Source organism: Equus asinus, chromosome 19 (assembly GCF_041296235.1).
Source record: "Equus asinus isolate D_3611 breed Donkey chromosome 19, EquAss-T2T_v2, whole genome shotgun sequence".
In the NCBI taxonomy this organism is placed as follows: domain Eukaryota; kingdom Metazoa; phylum Chordata; class Mammalia; order Perissodactyla; family Equidae; genus Equus; species Equus asinus.
Genome location: NC_091808.1, coordinates 28,224,678 through 28,243,766, shown reverse-complemented (window position 1 = coordinate 28,243,766; position 19,089 = coordinate 28,224,678). Strand labels below are relative to the sequence as shown.

The window sequence follows — 19,089 nt, the reverse complement described above, 5'->3', positions numbered from 1 at the left end:
CCTGGCTTGAGCCCAGGTGGAGATTCTCAGGTGTTTCCTTTGCAGCAACAGAAGCCTCTATGCGGCTGAAACCAACACTGTTCCAAAGAGATCCGTTTGGGACATCTGGGAATGGAGGCCCCAAGGGACAAGAGGAGAGGCCCCTCCACAGTCCCATGGGGACCTTAGAGCTCAGAACACCCCAGCGAAATCCCTCATCCAGGCCCCAGGCAGTTTGGATCTGCTGGGTTCTCAAACAAATGGGACTTGCCTTCAAGCATCCCACAGTTTTTCTTGCTTGCTTTCTTTCTTTCTTTCCCCACCCCGCAGGGAGAGTTCTCGAACCTGGAAGAAGTGGGTCAGGAGAGAGAAACGCGTGAGCAGGGAGCTGCTAATGCAGGTAACCTGGAGGCTGGAGATCTGGAAGGAGGCCAGAAGGAGAGGGGAGGGTAACATCCCAAGGGGATCCTAGGAGATGGGGCTATGGCAAGGCTGGGCCCAGGCTGGGGGTCAGAGAGCCCTGTGAGGGTGGGGCAGGCCGGGGCCACTCGGCCAGGACCCCCAAGACACCCTGCCCTCCCCCTCCCTGTCTGTTCAGCTGGGGTCTGGACGCACCCCTGGAGTCCAGAGGTCGGGGCCTTGGTCAGATTTGGAGCCAGGGCTGGGGTGAAGGCAGCAGGGACAGGGCCTGTAGCTGGCACGGGGAGCAGCCTCTCCCAGTGGGTCCTTGAGCCAGACACTGCCCCTCCGGGGGCCTCCGTCTCCTCCTCTGGGAAGTGGAGGGAGATGATCAGCAGCGCAGGCCTCCCAGCGGGGTGCTACCATCCAAGGGAGGACAGGAACGGGAGGAGATTTGTGCCGGCTCCTCCTCGAGACGTGAGGGGAGAGCAGTGATGACACGCAGATGACTCAGTCCTCAGGAGACTCCTGGAAGCAGGTGACATTCTCCACACACTTTTCAGCTGAGGAAAGAGGGCCAGGGAGGCCTGGGCAGGCCCAAGGTCACACAGGACTGAGTCCTGGAGCTAGGACTTGTCTAGAATCAGAGCACCCTGCAGTTTGGAGCAGCAGAGGCAGCAGGGGACTGGAGCCGATGGCCAGGGTCTGAGATCAGGGGCCTTGGGGGACATGCGGCGGGGAGTATGGGCGCACTGACCCTGTCCTCGGCCCCGACAGGAGGCGACCTCCGTGTCAGAGACTGCAGAGAGGGCCCACCAGGGAGCCCAGGAGAGGCAGTGGCAGCAGGTGAGGGTGACTGTGGGGGAGGGGCCTAGGAGTCAGAGGAGAGGGGGCTCCCCCTCCCAGCTGGAGGCCTCCCTCAGGAGAGGGGCCTTTCTCCTCAGGCGAATCTGCTGTGGCTGCCAAGCATGATGGGCCTGCAGTGGCAGTGAGCAGGAGGAGGCCTGGAAGGGCTGGCAGCAGGGCAGATTTGGGGTGGGGAAGGGCAGGGGCCACTGCCCCTGGGAGGGGCCAACGGCCAGTCCTGGGACTTGACTGATGGAGTTTGGTGTTCCTGGAGGGGAGCGGGGGAGGGAATTGTGTGTGTTGGGGTGTCCCGAGGATCCTAGGCTGCTCTGTGTGGGAGCGTGGGGTAGGCAGGAGGCTGGGCTGAGGGGTTTCAGGGGAAGGTTCATGGGGGCACCTGAGAGCGGGAGCTCATCACCATGCACATCCCGATGGCGGCACAGGGTGTCGTCCCCTCCCTGGTGACGTTCTTCCATTCCCTGGAGCTGCTGGACGCTACAATGGAGGATTATGTGGAGGTGAGTGAGCCCGGAGGTGGGTCCGGGGGCTCAGGCTCCTGAGGGTGGGGAGGAGAGAGTCCTGTCCTGAGCCCTGAGCTCTCTGCATTTGGCAAAGGTCCTCTCAGCAGGGCCTCCAGCCTCGTGTGGGAGTTGGGGTGTCAGGCCCATCTCCCCAGTGGGTGATGCAGGCTCTGCACAAGCCACCGTCCAGGTTCCCTGGGCTGCTGAGGCTCACAGCTGCCTGACGGTGTGCCCGCAGGAGGTGGTGTCTGAGCTGGACTCAGCCTCTCCCTCTGGCCCTGCCAGTGAGGGAAGAGAAGTCGGGCCCCTCCCAGTCAGGAAGCACATCAGTGGCTGAGCTGTCCCTTCCTGCCTGAGGCCTCAGTCTCCCCACGTGTCATCAGAGAGGGTTGGGTTACAAGGTCTCTTGCCTCAGTGGCTCTGTGCCCCCTGCTCTGGAGCCCAGAGACTGGTCCAGGTCCAAGTCCGGGCTCTGGATGGGCCTGCCCACTGGCAGTAGTGCAGCATTGCAAGAGGTGTGGACGGGGGCTAGTGCTGGCCCAAGGGGGCTGTTTCTGATGGACTGCGGCTGTCTGCTTTCCAGGGCAATGTGCTCAACTGTCGGAAATGGAATGAGGTAAGCGGCTGCGGCCTCCCAGTGGGGAGGGTGGGGGCTGGAAATCAGAGACCCCCCCGCAGTGGGCAGGACCCCCTCTGGCCCAATCCCCAGGGTGGAACATTTATTTGCACCGTTCGATATACAGAGCTAGGGATCCTATGGCATTGGCGGGTGGGGGAAGGGCTGGCATCAAAGACTCCTTCCTGGAGGAGGAGCTATTTTGGGCCAAGTGTGAGAGCAGGCAAGTCCTGACTGGAATCGCAGGGAGGGAGGGTTCCCAAGTGGGCAAAGGCCCCAGACTGGCCCCTTGCCCCCTTCCTCAGCCCCTCCACGAGCCCTGCAGGGTCCCCCACTCAGACCCTGTGGGCATCCTGTGCTTGCTCTCTCCTAGCAATTCAAACTGATGGAGGAGATCGAGCTGCTCCAGGAGGCTGCAAATCTGTACACCATGCAGCCCGACGAGCACTTTGGGGCCTGGTTGCAAGCCGTGGAGCCCCTAGGCAAGGAGGAGAGGTGAGTCGGGTCAGGAGTTGGGGGAGGGCAGGGCAGACTCTCTCTGCTGACCAGCTCCAGAGCCCATGGCCGTTGCTCCATGGTCAGCCCCTGATCTGATTGCATGGCGACCCCTGGGGCCCTTCGACTCCAGCTGCTGGCAGGCTCCAGGACGCACATGTGATGTGTGGCTCCTGAGAGCTCCCAGCTCCGCTCTGTCCTGTAGCTACAGCCTGTCCTGCCAGCTGGAGCCCCGATACCACTGGGTCAGAAAGATTCGACTCTTCTTCAAACACAAGAAGAACCGCTCAGGGCAGAGTGAGTGTCCAGACTGGCAGTGGCTGAATCCACGGGCTCAGGAAACATTCAGGCTGAGCGTGGGGCTGGGGAGGCAGACAGCTGGCCCTGGGTTCCAGCTCCACTGCTGAGCAGTCCTGTCCTGGGCGATTGCACTCACGTTTCTGGGACTGGTTTCCTCCTCTGTGAAGTGGGTGATGCTAAATATCAGCCCCTGTGTCAGGGACAGATGGGGTGCTGTTGGCTGACTGAGCACTGAGCACAGGGCTGGAGCACAGAGCGCAGTGGGGGCCGGGATGGGGTGTGCACTGTGTTTCCAGGGCAGGCCGCTCAGGAAATGCCTCTCTTTCTCCAGACACCAGGCCCCCAACCAAGGGCCCAGTGGTGGTGGTCGATGACCCTCCTGAGACCAGCTGAGCTACAGCGGGGACACAGCATTGACACTCAGGGTGCACAGGGCCACCTCCCCTGATTCTGATGAGGAGAACTTTGTGACCCGTTTCTTGGGGCCCCCGTTGGCCACGAGGGATGGCACCAACCCCTCTTCTCCCTCCCCCCTTTTGCCCAGCACCTATTTCCCTATTTGGCGGGGCCATATTTTGTTGTCAATGGTAAATGCTCCGTTTGAGTATTATATTAAATTGTTGCTTCTTTCTAATCCTGGGAGTGGAGGTGTGAGTCTTTCGCTCGCAGCGCTCATGGAAACCAGATCCAGAAACTCACATTCCTCCTCGAATTTAGAAATCTCCCAGAGTGAGCAGGTCCGTTTATGTGGAGAAGGGAGAAGTGCCAGTCCCCTCCCTGGCTACTGAAGGACGTGCCCAAGTGCCCCTCCCGCCAAGGACAGGATCATTGCAGTGTGGTTCACCCTGTCCAGGAGCAGAGATGGCCCCTCCGACCTCTTGGGACTAAGCGGTTGGAGGCATTTTCTCAGGCAGAGCCACAACCACTAAGCTGGGCGTGTCTGTCAAACTAGCACGTGCCTGTCCCTAGCGCACGTCCTGCCCAGGACAGTGGCTGCCTTTCTACACTCTGCCGGAAGAGGGAACATTTTCCCAGTTTCTCTTGCACACAGATTAGGACCTTGTTTTCTGATTCAGTCTCCGGAATGGCTTCAGCTCTAAGTGGAGAAAATACCGTCAAAAGCTCAAAATGTGCACAAAGAGAGGACGAGGCCAGAGGAAGGTCCTGTGGACATGGACCATGGAGAGGCAGGACTCTTCCTTCTTGGGCCCACTAGGGGCTCCCTGTTCACCTCTGACCTAGACTGGATCCTCCTGGGCTTCTGGTCCCTGACTCCGAATACCATTTCCTGCTTGTTGTCTATCCAAGGGGAAAGCTGTGGGATGCAGCTTTTAGGGCCTCAGCCAGGTCTCACTCCAGAAACCCAGTGCTCTCTGTGAGCTAGGATTTTCAGCATCTCTGCACTTCTGCATACAATTGTATTTTGGGGCAGAAATTCCCTAGATGCCCCCAGCCTTTCTAATCATCATCCTGACCAGGAATGACCCTACAGTCTCCCTGCTGCCGAGGGTGACTTCTGGGCCTGTGTGCTTCGCAGGCCCGTGGTGTCGGACAGTCCCAAATTTACACAATCTGGAGTATTTTTAGTGATTTTCCTAAAGTCGTTGCTGTGCCTGAGCCCAGCAAGCCTGCAGCCCCTCGGCTGGCTGTGTCCTTTTCCACAGTCTTGTGCTGTGGTTCTGTCATGGGGAGGTTTGCCTTTCCTGTTGGGAGCTTTGAAAGAGGAGGCCTAAGAAGGGTGTGACTTGGGGGTCTTGTGGGCAATGTCAGCAACCTGATGATCTGTGGATGTGCAGGGACACAGCGTTACCAAGGGAAATGCTGAAATGCTTCCCATCTGGGTGCTAAACAGACACTGCTCTGAGCTCAACAGGAGCACCAGATCCAGAAGCAGGAGCCAAAGCGTGATCACCCAGCCTTTGCAATGTCGTCCCTTGGAAAGAGCCTGAAAGACAAGGGCGGGGTGAAGCGCTTGGCACTTCTGAGTTAACCCCTCCTTCCTGGTGGCTGCAAATGTCACTCAGACACAGGCAGGCTGGGCTCTGCCAGGGAGGCCGTCTCAGCTCAGCGGGAAGCTGAGGATCAATCTGGTCCCCGGCAGCCTAGGTCCTTGCTGATGCGGCACAGCCACCCAGCAAAGAGACTTGCCAGAGGAAGGTGGGGAAAGCTGTACAGTCCCTCGGAGGAGAAAGAGTCATGGCAGGTCCCAGGGCTAGTCCAGGGCTGGGATGAAGTCATGGGTGTCCCAAGAGAGTCTCCTCCGGGACTGGGGTGCTCCTGAGAGCCGACCCGGCAGGTAGCAATATTTAGTTTGTTGTGGGAGTACAGCTGTGGACACAGGAGGCACCATTTATCCCATCTTTGGGTTTCCACATTGGAAGTAGGTTGTGGAAGTCCACGAGGAAAGAAATTAGCAAATCTGGATGAAATGTTCCTTGTTCAAGGCACACAGAAGTTACCAAAACTGGCTTCCTAAGAGCTGACTTAGGGGAAGAGAAAGTAACAATGTGAGTCCCTTGAAATGCCTCAGGTGAATATGGTGTTGGCAGGAAATGCTCAAAATGTTTGAGGAACTGGTAAGTTGGGTGCCATTTAAACTATTCCAGGTCTAAGGTGGGGATGGATGCTTGCATCTTGGCTTCCACTGCAAGCGAAAACAAGGCCACGTTGGGATTCAACTCAGTCTTTCCAAAGTGGTCGATGAGATGGCGTTTGTACTCCTCACTCATGGACCTCGAGAACATCTTGCCGTGTGGTCCATGCACAGAGGCATCTTCCATTTATGGGAGCTAACAAAAAATCTGTCCAGTTGACAGCCGTACCATCCAGCCTAATGCCGTCTCCCCCCACTCACAGTGCCCTGAACACCCATCTTGCTGATTTGGACATGATTTGCCTCATCACAGTGAGAGAGCCATGCCAGGGGGTTCTAGAGCCCCGGGAACCATGTTCACACCCCCTCTATCTGCCAAGACAGGAGCATCTCTGGATGGGTAACCTGAGTCCAGAACCCTGCCTTTCCCTAGGCTTGGCTTAGGATTTGTCCCTGAATGGCATGACTCGACCACTCTCCCGAATGCTGCTCCTTGGCTTAGGTGTGTCTGGAAGAATTACCAGCATAGACTGGCCTTTCTTTCACCCTTGAGGAGACCAACGAGGACGCCCCTCGACTCGCCAACCTGCCCCTGGGTTTCGATGTCTACCAGGCCTGTCCCTGTGACCCCAAGACCTTGGAGAGCACACTGTTCTGGCTCTCTGGAGGGAATCAGACTCTCCCTAACCACAAGCGCCCGACTGCAGCAAATCCGTGGCCACTGTTACAGGAACAACTTCAGCACTGTCAGCCGAGGCCGGAACCCTTCTGGAGCTCTCCAGAAGCCCCCAGGTAAGAGGGTCTGAATGCTGGAGAGAGAGATTCTGGTCTTCCCCCATGCCTTTCTCTCAGCCAATCACAGGGAAAGGCAGAGCTCTACATAAGTCCTCCCAGGGACATCCTCCGATGGGGAGTTTAACTGAGTTGGGAAGGAAGACCACGGTGAAGGAGAAGTGCCATTGAAACATTGAGACTCAGCCCAGACTCATGCTCAAGGCCAAGGCATCCAACCCACAGCTCCTGGGAATATTGGCTGAGGACAGCTCACAGCTCTTTCCCTCACAGGACATTCCCACAGCATAGGGAAGCACCTAACCAGAGGATGCAGCCCTCTCCAGGGACAGCCAGGGGCCCATGTCTGGCAGATAAGGGAGTAAGAAGCCTGGTCCCCTTGTCTCAATTTGGGACAACACCAAAGGGCCGTCCCAGCTCCAGAGATCCCTGAGGGTTGGCTGAGACCCAGTGGCAGAGGGCTTGTGCTTCAGCTTCTCCTGCGACCATCTCTGCTTTGCTACCTTCCCATAGGGATATCTCTCCAGAACACTTCCATACACTTTCCACATGCAATACTCCCCATCAGACTCAGAGTCTCTTGGCAGAACCCTGATATGTGACAAGCAGCCGTCAGCAGACACGACTTCTGATCATAACAAAATGAGATTCGGGAAATTCTGCTTTGGGAGAATCACCTTTTAGACAATCTGAGAGGGTAGGTCAGCGTAATCTTCAGGACAACCTTAGGTAATGCTCTGGTAAGAAATTAAATGCAATGATTAAGAAATCCATGACTCAAGATGTATTTCTCCTCAGATTTACATCAAACATTGGTTGCCGGGGTGAAGGGAACCCTGCTTCCCAAGTCTCGTTGGGCAAGGCTGATGGAGACCCCATGACCTTGTTGCTACACCATCTGAAACTCACGCCTTCTTCCATTGCCACTGAAGGACACAAAGAGCACCTGGGGCCTTACACACCCTCCTTTCTCCTTTGGCCTAAAAGTGATGCCCTTGGGCAGAAGTAGCCACACATCCATTCGAAAACCAAGAGGGCTAGGAAACCTAGTCTTCTGTGTGCCAGAATGAAAGGAGAACTGGATGCTGTCTGCCACGCTCTTTCTCTACACCAAAGCAGACAGTCGCTCTCCCTGTCACATACAGTGTTCCCTCGCCCTGTTTCCCCAGGAGGACATCCTAAGACCCACTGAACTCAGGATCTCTAGAAGATCCTTAGGCTAACAGATCCAAGTGTTCAGTGGCCACACATGACAAACACTACAGAACTTTCAGGGTTGGATCAGAATATCCCCTAAAGAAACTATCACCATCGATTGCAGTCAGCATCCCTCAGAAATGCTGGGGAGGGGAGAACCTGATTTCCCTAGTTGTCACGTCATAATATTCCAAATGGTAAGTTTTCTGCCAAAAGTCCCAGGGCATACAAAGAGACAAAGAAGGATGGCTCCTACCTAGGAAAAATCTAAGAACAGAAGGGGCCCCTGAGGAAGCCCTCGGGGTGAGCACAGAAAGCTTTCTCTGGTTGTTGCTGTTCACATTCCTGTGTCGAGCCTCTGTCTTCCTAAGCAGCAATATGCTGAAAACCTCTGTTTCAGGGTCAAGACAGAGTCAGAAGCCATGGATGCCGGAAATGGATTTGTCTCTTTTCTTCTGTCTTTGTCCAGGACTGTACCTACTGCCTCATCTCGATTTACAGGGAAAACCTGGGAAACCTACCCAAACAAGTGTGTTTTGGTTCCTGCAGGCAGAATACGGAAAATACTGCAGTTATTTTTGGTGACGAAACTCAACTTCGTGGAGCCACTTTCCACCTCAAGGTGAATTTTGTTTAGAAAAAATTAAACATAGAGTTATCAATGACCTAACACGTTCATTTGGGATTCTCTGGCATGGAGGGCTGTGGCATCTGATCCGAAGGTCCGACTGTGGACCACATTTCCCAAAGGCCAAGGGGCAGAGACATGCAGCTTCTCTGTTTCCAGTAAAAAAAGACTCCATTTCCCAGCAGGCAGCGGGCAGGAGGGGCGCGGCTCCAGGCGTTTGTGAGCAGGCAGTTGGCCAGCCTGGGCTCCGCCCCCACGGGGGCCGTCCTGTTGGCCACGCCTCCCCACACGCTCTGCTCCCGAGGGGGCACAGCCTCTCCGCTCACACTGCTCCTCGCGCTCCTGCTGTCTCCCCTCTCAGGGCGGCTCGACTGCCCCGCCTCCTCTTTGGCCACGCCCCCTGCTCGCCACGCCCCCCTCGCCCCGCCTCCCCGCTCTGCCTGTCACTCAGAGTTATGCTCTCTGGCCTTCCCCTGTGAGGCTGCAGGCTGAAGTCCCGGCTCGTCTGTCTCCGCACCTCCCCGCTCGCCCCGCCTCCCCACTCGCTCCGCCCCCCGCCCCTGAGCCAATGGGGAAGCCCCAGACATCCGCGTCAGGCTTGGCGGTGCCACCGTGTGGAGCCGGTGAAAGGGGCTGCAGGTTCAGACCGGCGTGAGGGGCGTGCCTGACGCGGAGAGCCGGCAAGCTGGGGCCTCGCGGGCGTCCGCGACGATCCGGTTGCCCTCAGCCCAGTGCGCCCGGGGGCTGTCCCGGCCGGGCCTCGTCCCTCCTGAGCGGGGGCGGCCGGTCCAACGCGCGCCGCGTCGGGCGGTCTGTGCCGCCCTGGCCCGCGAGGCCCCGGGGTCCGAGCGTCGCTTCCGCGGGGAGCCCGGGCGGGAGCGCTTTGACGGGGCTCCGCGGAGACGAGGAGGCCCTCGGAGGACGGCGGGCAGGGCCGCAGCGGGGCGGGAGGGCCGCTCCGAGGGGAGACGCGCCCTGAGCCCGGGCACGGGTCCCGGACAGCCTTCCGGGCGGCGGCGCGGCCCTGGCCCGCCGTGTCCGCTGAGGCCTGCGGGGCGCTGTCCTCGAGGGCCGGGGCGCGGGGCTCGCGGGCTGCACAGGGCTCCTCGGGGCCTCCGTCCCCTCCGTCCCCGCTCCCCAGCGATGGCGGGGCCGTCCTGGCGGCTGTCTGAGGCTCAGAGAGGCAGCCTGCTGAGCTCCCCGCTCTCAGGGGCTCGAGGGAGGGACAGCCGGCTGAGTCCGGGCGGAGGGAGCGGGAGGCCGCCTGCTTCTCTCCCTGCCTCCCCGCGACTCACCTGGTTGTGTCTCGCCTGGTGTGGACGCCTCCCGTCTCCCCACAGCTCCCTGTCCTGGAACGACCGGGACGCCCTGCTTGGCTGTGGGAGGGCGGTGGGTTGGAGGACGGTCTAAGGGCCTCCTGAGTTCTTGTTCTTGTTCTCTGTTTTACTGGGATCGCCTGTCAAGGCTGAAATTTGCAAGCGTCGGAGGAAACACAGGGCAGCATTTCTTTGTAGGAGTTCAGAGCGACAGCCCCTTGCTTTTGAGGCCATGCTGAGCAGGATGGTTTGGGGAAGGATTTGGTCTATGATCATAAAGCAGTTTCAGAGGGAAGCAGAGGTATTTCCTGTCACCATTGGGTCCTGCTGGTGTTTATGCTGTTGCAACTGGCGTGTCGTGATTGGCATTAAGTTTCTGAGTAGATGAGGCGATGTTCCTCTGCTCCCTGGAGAAGGGAAGGTCTCTCAGGAGGTCGCTTAAAGGCTTTCTCTGCAGAAGGGGCCGCAGGTGGTGTTCTCTCCCTCCTGACGGTGCCGCTCAGATTCTGGGTCGGCACCGTGACCAAACTTTTGGACTTAATAACAGGTCACCATGTGAAGCACTCCTGTCACTTCAGCGCTAGCATCTGCATGAACGATCTGCACGGATATTTACAGGGTAACGGCTTGCTGTTGTGTTCAGCGCTGCAGCAGTTGTGAAGCCAATGAGATGATGCAGGGCTGTGTCAAGCGTAGAACCTGGCTGACAGCAAGTGAGAAAGGGCCCAGGAGGGGCCATCTGACCTTCGTAGAGGTGTGACTTCCAACATGATGACTCGTCCACGGAGGAAAGTGGATTGGTGCTCTCAGGCTGTTCTGTGATGACATCTAGGTGAGCACGGCATTTTCACAAGTGCTGAGGGGACGTGTGATGGTGTGAGGGAGCCTTTTTATTGGCAGTTACTTTGGGGGCATCACTAGGGAAAATAAGTTAGAGAGAATGTAGTAACACCAAGTCCTGCCAGTACAGACTGATTCTGGAAGGAAACTCGGGAATCAAACTTCTTTCTCTGTTCTGTCTTTTCCAGTGTCTGTGCTTCATCACGGGGCCTTCATTCCTCAATAGTATTTCCCTGTCTTTCATGGTTTATTCTTTGTCTCCCATTTTGGGAATGTCTGTTTATCCTCCTTCAATAGTTTGTTTTTGCAGTCATTAAAAAAATCTTTTTTTCCCAGCAATTGATGTATGGTAGGCACTAAATCTTATTCTGGATATTAAGTAATGACTAAGACACTGTTTATTCTCACAAGGCACTCATTGGCTAAACATGATGGGAGATGTAAAAAAACTGTAATATCCGGAGGTGACATTGAACTCTGGTGAAGTCTATCCAAAGAAGTTGACTCTTCAGTGAGAGTCTAGTGAAAGCTTCACTGACAAGCTTGTGACTGCGCTCAGCCTTGAACAAGGTGTTGGAATTCTCCCAGGTGGTCGAGAGGTGGGAGCACTCCAGGATGAGCCAGGAGAGGAGGACATTTAGGGGGTAATTAGACTGGAAGGTGTGTGTATAAAATTGCAATACGACATTGTAATTGTGATGCAGATTATTCCTATCTGACCAATACTGCATAGCAGAGGGTGGGAAATGAGCCTGGTCAGAGAGAATACAGTCAGGTTAAGAAAGAGCCTTATATTTTGGCCACAGGATTGTGGTTTGATTCTGAAATTAGTGGATGGTAAGTGCAGGTTTCCTGTGAGAGGACAGCCATGATCAGGTCTGCTCTGTGGAAAAGTCACCCAGGTCAATGTGAGGAACAGACTGTTGCTGCTTTCAAAGTGTGAGAGAGACTGAGGGATGGAAACAGCACGGGAACCCTGGGAGTGAAAGGAGAGGAGCGGGTCTCTGAGGGGTGTAAAATAATGTATCCAAAAATTCCGATTAATTTTTCCATTAAGTAGTGAATTTTTACTAGAAACAATGCCAGAAATGTTATATTCATTATTTAAATCTCCCAGAAACTATGAATTTGGCATCATTATCCTATTTCATGAAGAATGTGACTGTAGTGACATTGCTTGTGCAGGGCACATAATGGAGTCTGGAGACATGTTCAGAACTCATGGTTTCCAGGTATTTTGCATTTCGCTAGTACTCTGATTTTTAATTCACTTTATTTTTTGAACAGTTGTACAGTTACAAAAACTTGCTGTGATAGTACAGAGAGTTTCCCTCAGCTCCGTTTGCAGTTTCTGCTCTTCTGAACACATCCTGTCTGTTATCCTACACTACATTTAGTCCTTTCTGCCTAGCCTCCCCTGGCTGTGACAGGTTCTCGGGCTTTCCCTGTTTTTGAAGAACTTGGTAGTTTTAGGGAGTAATGGTCAGGTGTTTCGTAAAGTGTTCTCCAACAGAATTGGTCTGTTTTGTTCTCATGATTAGATTGGGATTATGGATTTGGGGCAAGAAGATCAGAGAGGTAAATTGCCATTTTCATCTCATCATTTCAAGGGTCCATGCTCTCCCTGTGACTTCCCCCCGTTGATGTTGATGTTGGTCACCTGGCTGAGGCAGCGTTTGTCAGATGTCTCCCCTGCGCAGTCTTTCTGTCCCCTCTGTCCACACCGTGCCCTTTGTAGGGACTTTTGTCTGTGCAGCCCACGCCTAAGAAGCGGAGAGTTAGCCTCGACCTCCTTTAGAGCAGAATGTCCGAGTGAATCATTGGTATTCTCCCACACAGGAGATTTGTGTCTTTTCATTTCCTTATTATTCAGTTATTTACATTGCTACAGTCATTGATATTCATACATTCTCCGGGTCATAATCCAACAACTTTATTTATTTTGTTGCTCAAATTGTTCCAGCTTTGGCGATTGAGAGCTCCTTCAGTTCGCCGATGTGTCCCTTTGGCGTCCCCCAGCATTCTTGGCTTTTTTTGAGTAGCATTTCATGACTTTCTTATGTTGAATGACACTTTAGTCTCATTTTCTTACATTTCCTTCCCGAATCCTAGAATTGGTTATTTCTACAAGGAACCCTGTTTCCTTTTGTTGGACTGTGGTATTAGAATTAAGACCTGGGTACCAGGTGTGTTTGCAGCTGTCAGGGCGTTAGGTTCTTTCAGCGGACATAGCAGGGAAATATATCTGTGTGTAGTAGCCTGTGTGTATTCAAACACCTCTAAATATATCTATACTCAGCCTTCTGTGTCTATGTTCAGCTAAAGTAAGTTCACACTGATGTCTCCAACTCTATCATCACCACGTGGATCACTCTAGACTCTTCTCCTTGCTTATCTGTAAACTCTTACTCCAAATAATAACCTTGTGCCCACTGTTCACTGTCCATTTACTTATCTGCTCATTTTCAGTCCACATGTACAGAAGTATCAGCATTGTTAACAATACCCCCCCGGGTCACAACTCTATCAGCTGCAATACAGTGCGTCTGCACAGTTTCTTTCATCTTCAGTTTTACAGACTCGACTCACTTCCCAAATTACATATTTCTGCACCTTTTCACCCACTCCCTTCATTCAGACTGTTTCATACATTTGTAATACAGTTAGATTTTTTCCACAGTTTTCATTCACTTCTGGGATTTTCTTGGACACCTACGTGGCTTTTTGTTTGCACACGTTGTTTCACTCTCTGTGCTGTAAAATTCAAAGTTTTGATAACTATCTAAGGTTTTGTCCATATTTATAGTATTATGCAGAAGAGTTTCACTGCACTAAAAAATCCCTTGTGCTTTATCCATTCAACTCTCCTTCCTCTTCCATGAAGACCGTGCTACTACTGACATTTTATTGTCTCTATACGTTTGCCATTCCTAGAATGACATAAAATTGGTGTTCTACAATAGCCTCTTCAGATCGCTTCTTTCACTTAGAAATAAGCGTTAAAGTTCATTCATGTCTTTTTGTGACTTAATGCTTTGTTTCCTTTTATCACTAAATAATAATAATCCATTTTATAGCCGTACCCCGGTTCTTCCTCCACTCACCCATTGAAGAACATCTTGGTCGTTTCCAGTGCTTAGAAAGTATAAATAAAGCTACTATCTATATTAGCCCAGAGGTGCTTTGTAAACCTATTTCCCAATTACTTGGGTAAATATCTAAGAATGCAGTTGCTGGATTGCGTGGTAAGACTATGCTCATCTTTGTAAGAAACTGCCAAACTGTCTTTGGATATGGCTGTACCATTTTGCTTTCCAGATCGCAATGAATGAGAGTTTGTTTTGCCCCACATCCTCACGTTCAGTTGGTATTGTCAGTTTCCTGCATTTATCAGTTCTAATAGGTGTGTAGAAGTGTCTCATTGAGGTTTTATTTGAAATTCCTGAATGACCTATGGCGGTGGTCATCTGTCCTCAGGCTCCTTCGCCATCTGTATGTCTTCTTTGGTGAGGGATATATTCAGGTCTTTTGCCCATTTTTCAATAAGGTTGTTTATTTTTTTGTTATGGTTGACTTTTAAGAATTCTTTACATATATCTTGGACATAGTTTCTTTATCATATATCTGTTTTGCGAATATCGTCTGCCAGTCTGTAATTTGTCTTTTGACTCATTGATTTTGCCTTCCACAAAGCAGGAGTTTTTAATTTAATAAAGTCTAACTTGGGGCCGGCCCACTGGCACAGTGGTTAAGTTCACGCACTCCACTTCGGCAGCCTGGGGTTCACAGGTTCGGGTCCTGGGTGTAGACCTACACACAGCTTGTCAAGCCATGCCGTGACAGCATCCCACAGGCCAGATAGAGGAATATCGGCACAGATGTTAGCTCAGGGTCAACCTTCCTTACCAAAATAATAAAGAAAGTCTATCATCAGTTTTTTTTTCATAGATTTTATTTTGAGTTTGTATCTTGATAACATATTTCCAGATTCGAGTCCACTTAGAGTTTGTTGCATAATCTTTTTAGAAGTTGTATTGTTTTGCATTACATTTAGGTCTCTGTCCCATTTTCTAAAAGTTTGTGAAAGTGTAAATTCTATATCTGTGTTCATTTTTGTAAGAGCTTTAATGAGGTGCAATTGATAGAGAAAGAACCTGACATATCTAATATGTACTATCTGATGACTTGCCCCCCCATACCAACTGACATATATGTATAAATTTCTCCTTTAGCCTGTGACAGGGTGGATCACATTGATTTGATTTTGGAATGCTGATACAACCTTGCATACCTGAAAAAATTTCCTCTTTGTCCTGGTGTATCATTGTTTTACATTGTCGGCTTCAGTTTTCTAATATTTCGTAGAAGACGGTACCTGCTCATTTATGAGAATTGTTGTTCTCAAGTTTTCCCTACTTTTAAACTCTAGTTTTGCTTTTAGGGTACTGCTGGGCTCATAAGATGAGTTGGAAAGTGTTGCCTCTGGTGATATTTTCTGGAACAGATTGTTGGGAGCACTAGGTTTATGGAGGGACACCTGGCTGAGGCCCTAAAAGCTGCATCCCACAGCTTTCCCCTTGGATAGACAACAAGCAGGAAATGGTATTCGGAGTCAGGGACCAGAAGCCCAGGAGGATCCAGTCTAGGTCAGAGGTGAACAGGGAGCCCCTAGTGGGCCCAAGAAGGAAGAGTCCTGCCTGCCCATGGTCCATGTCCACAGGACCTTCCTCTGGCCTTGTCCTCTCTATGTGCACGTTTTGAGCTTTTGACGGTATTTTCCCCACTTAGAGCTGAAGCCATTCCGGAGACTGAATCAGAAAACAAGGTCCTAATCTGTGTGCAAGAGAAACTGGGAAAATGTTCCCTCTTCCGGCAGAGTGTAGAAAGGCAGCCACTGTCCTGGGCAGGACGTGTGCTAGGGACAGGCACGTGCTAGTTTGACAGACACGCCCAGCTTAGTGGTTGTGGCTCTGCCTGAGAAAACGCCTCCAACAGCTTAGTCCCAAGAGGTCGGAGGGAACATCGACAGGGTGAACCACACTGCAATGATCCTGTCCTTGGCGGGAGGGGCACTTGGGCACGTCCTTCAGTAGCCAGGGAGGGGACTGGCACTTCTCCCTTCTCCACATAAACGGACCTGCTCACTCTGGGAGATTTCTAAATTCGAGGAGGAATGTGAGTTTCTGGATCTGGTTTCCATGAGCGCTGCGAGCGAAAGACTCACACCTCCACTCCCAGGATTAGAAAGAAGCAACAATTTAATATAATACTCAAACGGAGCATTTACCGTTGACAACAAAATATGGCCCCGCCAAATAGGGAAATAGGTGCTGGGCAAAAGGGGGGAGGGAGTAGAGGGGATGGTGCCTTCCCTCGTGGCCAACAGGGGACCTCAAGAAACGGATCACAAAGATCTCCTCATCAGAATCAGGGGAGGTGGCCCTGTGCACCCTGAGTGTCAACGCTGTGTCCCCACTGTAGCTCAGCTGGTCTCAGGAGGGTCATCGACCACCACCACTGGGCCCTTGGTTGGGGGCCTGGTGTCTGGAGAAAGAGAGGCATTTCCTGAGCGGCCTGCCCTGGAAACACAGTGCACACCCCATCCCGGCCCCCACTGCGCTCTGTGCTCCAGCCCTGTGCTCAGTGCTCAGTCAGCCAACAGCACCCCATCTGTCCCTGACACAGGGGCTGATATTTAGCATCACCCACTTCACAGAGGAGGAAACCAGTCCCAGAAACGTGAGTGCAATCGCCCAGGACAGGACTGCTCAGCAGTGGAGCTGGAACCCAGGGCCAGCTGTCTGCCTCCCCAGCCCCACGCTCAGCCTGAATGTTTCCTGAGCCCGTGGATTCAGCCACTGCCAGTCTGGACACTCACTCTGCCCTGAGCGGTTCTTCTTGTGTTTGAAGAAGAGTCGAATCTTTCTGACCCAGTGGTATCGGGGCTCCAGCTGGCAGGACAGGCTGTAGCTACAGGACAGAGCGGAGCTGGGAGCTCTCAGGAGCCACACATCACATGTGCGTCCTGGAGCCTGCCAGCAGCTGGAGTCGAAGGGCCCCAGGGGTCGCCATGCAATCAGATCAGGGGCTGACCATGGAGCAACGGCCATGGGCTCTGGAGCTGGTCAGCAGAGAGAGTCTGCCCTGCCCTCCCCCAACTCCTGACCCGACTCACCTCTCCTCCTTGCCTAGGGGCTCCACGGCTTGCAACCAGGCCCCAAAGTGCTCGTCGGGCTGCATGGTGTACAGATTTGCAGCCTCCTGGAGCAGCTCGATCTCCTCCATCAGTTTGAATTGCTAGGAGAGAGCAAGCACAGGATGCCCACAGGGTCTGAGTGGGGGACCCTGCAGGGCTCGTGGAGGGGCTGAGGAAGGGGGCAAGGGGCCAGTCTGGGGCCTTTGCCCACTTGGGAACCCTCCCTCCCTGCGATTCCAGTCAGGACTTGCCTGCTCTCACACTTGGCCCAAAATAGCTCCTCCTCCAGGAAGGAGTCTTTGATGCCAGCCCTTCCCCCACCCGCCAATGCCATAGGATCCCTAGCTCTGTATATCGAACGGTGCAAATAAATGTTCCACCCTGGGGATTGGGCCAGAGGGGGTCCTGCCCACTGCGGGGGGGTCTCTGATTTCCAGCCCCCACCCTCCCCACTGGGAGGCCGCAGCCGCTTACCTCATTCCATTTCCGACAGTTGAGCACATTGCCCTGGAAAGCAGACAGCCGCAGTCCATCAGAAACAGCCCCCTTGGGCCAGCACTAGCCCCCGTCCACACCTCTTGCAATGCTGCACTACTGCCAGTGGGCAGGCCCATCCAGAGCCCGGACTTGGACCTGGACCAGTCTCTGGGCTCCAGAGCAGGGGGCACAGAGCCACTGAGGCAAGAGACCTTGTAACCCAACCCTCTCTGATGACACGTGGGGAGACTGAGGCCTCAGGCAGGAAGGGACAGCTCAGCCACTGATGTGCTTCCTGACTGGGAGGGGCCCGACTTCTCTTCCCTCACTGGCAGGGCCAGAGGGAGAGGCTGAGTCCAGCTCAGACACCACCTCCTGCGGGCACACCGTCAGGCAGCTGTGAGCCTCAGCAGCCCAGGGAACCTGGACGGTGGCTTGTGCAGAGCCTGCATCACCCACTGGGGAGATGGGCCTGACACCCCAACTCCCACACGAGGCTGGAGGCCCTGCTGAGAGGACCTTTGCCAAATGCAGAGAGCTCAGGGCTCAGGACAGGACTCTCTCCTCCCCACCCTCAGGAGCCTGAGCCCCCGGACCCACCTCCGGGCTCACTCACCTCCACATAATCCTCCATTGTAGCGTCCAGCAGCTCCAGGGAATGGAAGAACGTCACCAGGGAGGGGACGACACCCTGTGCCGCCATCGGGATGTGCATGGTGATGAGCTCCCGCTCTCAGGTGCCCCCATGAACCTTCCCCTGAAACCCCTCAGCCCAGCCTCCTGCCTACCCCACGCTCCCACACAGAGCAGCCTAGGATCCTCGGGACACCCCAACACACACAATTCCCTCCCCCGCTCCCCTCCAGGAACACCAAACTCCATCAGTCAAGTCCCAGGACTGGCCGTTGGCCCCTCCCAGGGGCAGTGGCCCCTGCCCTTCCCCACCCCAAATCTGCCCTGCTGCCAGCCCTTCCAGGCCTCCTCCTGTTCACTGCCACTGCAGGCCCATCATGCTTGGCAGCCACAGCAGATTCGCCTGAGGAGAAAGGCCCCTCTCCTGAGGGAGGCCTCCAGCTGGGAGGGGGAGCCCCCTCTCCTCTGACTCCTAGGCCCCTCCCCCACAGTCACCCTCACCTGCTGCCACTGCCTCTCCTGGGCTCCCTGGTGGGCCCTCTCTGCAGTCTCTGACACGGAGGTCGCCTCCTGTCGGGGCCGAGGACAGGGTCAGTGCGCCCATACTCCCCGCCGCATGTCCCCCAAGGCCCCTGATCTCAGACCCTGGCCATCGGCTCCAGTCCCCTGCTGCCTCTGCTGCTCCAAACTGCAGGGTGCTCTGATTCTAGACAAGTCCTAGCTCCAGGACTCAGTCCTGTGTGACCTTGGGCCTGCCCAGGCCTCCCTGGCCCTCTTTCCTCAGCTGAAAAGTGTGTGGAGAATGTCACCTGCTTCCAGGAGTCTCCTGAGGACTGAGTCATCTGCGTGTCATCACTGCTCTCCCCTCACGTCTCGAGGAGGAGCCGGCACAAATCTCCTCCCGTTCCTGTCCTCCCTTGGATGGTAGCACCCCGCTGGGAGGCCTGCGCTGCTGATCATCTCCCTCCACTTCCCAGAGGAGGAGACGGAGGCCCCCGGAGGGGCAGTGTCTGGCTCAAGGACCCACTGGGAGAGGCTGCTCCCCGTGCCAGCTACAGGCCCTGTCCCTGCTGCCTTCACCCCAGCCCTGGCTCCAAATCTGACCAAGGCCCCGACCTCTGGACTCCAGGGGTGCGTCCAGACCCCAGCTGAACAGACAGGGAGGGGGAGGGCAGGGTGTCTTGGGGGTCCTGGCCGAGTGGCCCCGGCCTGCCCCACCCTCACAGGGCTCTCTGACCCCCAGCCTGGGCCCAGCCTTGCC

The 19,089-nt window shown here is 54.4% G+C and overlaps 2 protein-coding genes across 3 annotated transcripts; one reads left to right on the top strand and one right to left on the bottom strand.

The window, feature by feature from the left end:
• The first annotated feature begins 752 nt into the window (after positions 1 to 752).
• On the top strand, positions 753 to 8,415 carry LOC123284161 (ral guanine nucleotide dissociation stimulator-like). Of its 2 annotated transcripts, XM_070489151.1 has the most exons (7): positions 753 to 916; positions 1,156 to 1,224; positions 1,668 to 1,742; positions 2,329 to 2,361; positions 2,735 to 2,856; positions 3,062 to 3,153; positions 3,488 to 3,788. In XM_070489151.1, the coding sequence occupies exons 1-7, from the start codon at positions 884 to 886 to the stop codon at positions 3,547 to 3,549; spliced, it is 486 nt and encodes a 161-aa protein (XP_070345252.1). In that variant the 5' UTR covers positions 753 to 883; the 3' UTR covers positions 3,550 to 3,788. The 2 variants fall into 2 exon arrangements, with proteins under 2 accessions (XP_070345252.1, XP_070345251.1); XM_070489150.1 differs by lacking the exons at positions 3,062 to 3,153; positions 3,488 to 3,788 and adding an exon at positions 8,208 to 8,415 and having other exon boundaries at positions 770 to 916.
• Positions 8,416 to 15,764: 7,349 nt separating this feature from the next.
• LOC139041018 (ral guanine nucleotide dissociation stimulator-like) lies at positions 15,765 to 18,776 on the bottom strand. Its single transcript, XM_070489149.1, has 7 exons — positions 18,638 to 18,776; positions 18,330 to 18,398; positions 17,812 to 17,886; positions 17,193 to 17,225; positions 16,698 to 16,819; positions 16,401 to 16,492; positions 15,765 to 16,066 (listed from the first exon to the last, which is right to left on the bottom strand). The coding sequence occupies exons 1-7, from the start codon at positions 18,668 to 18,670 to the stop codon at positions 16,005 to 16,007; spliced, it is 486 nt and encodes a 161-aa protein (XP_070345250.1). The 5' UTR covers positions 18,671 to 18,776; the 3' UTR covers positions 15,765 to 16,004.
• Between the last annotated feature and the right edge of the window lie 313 nt (positions 18,777 to 19,089).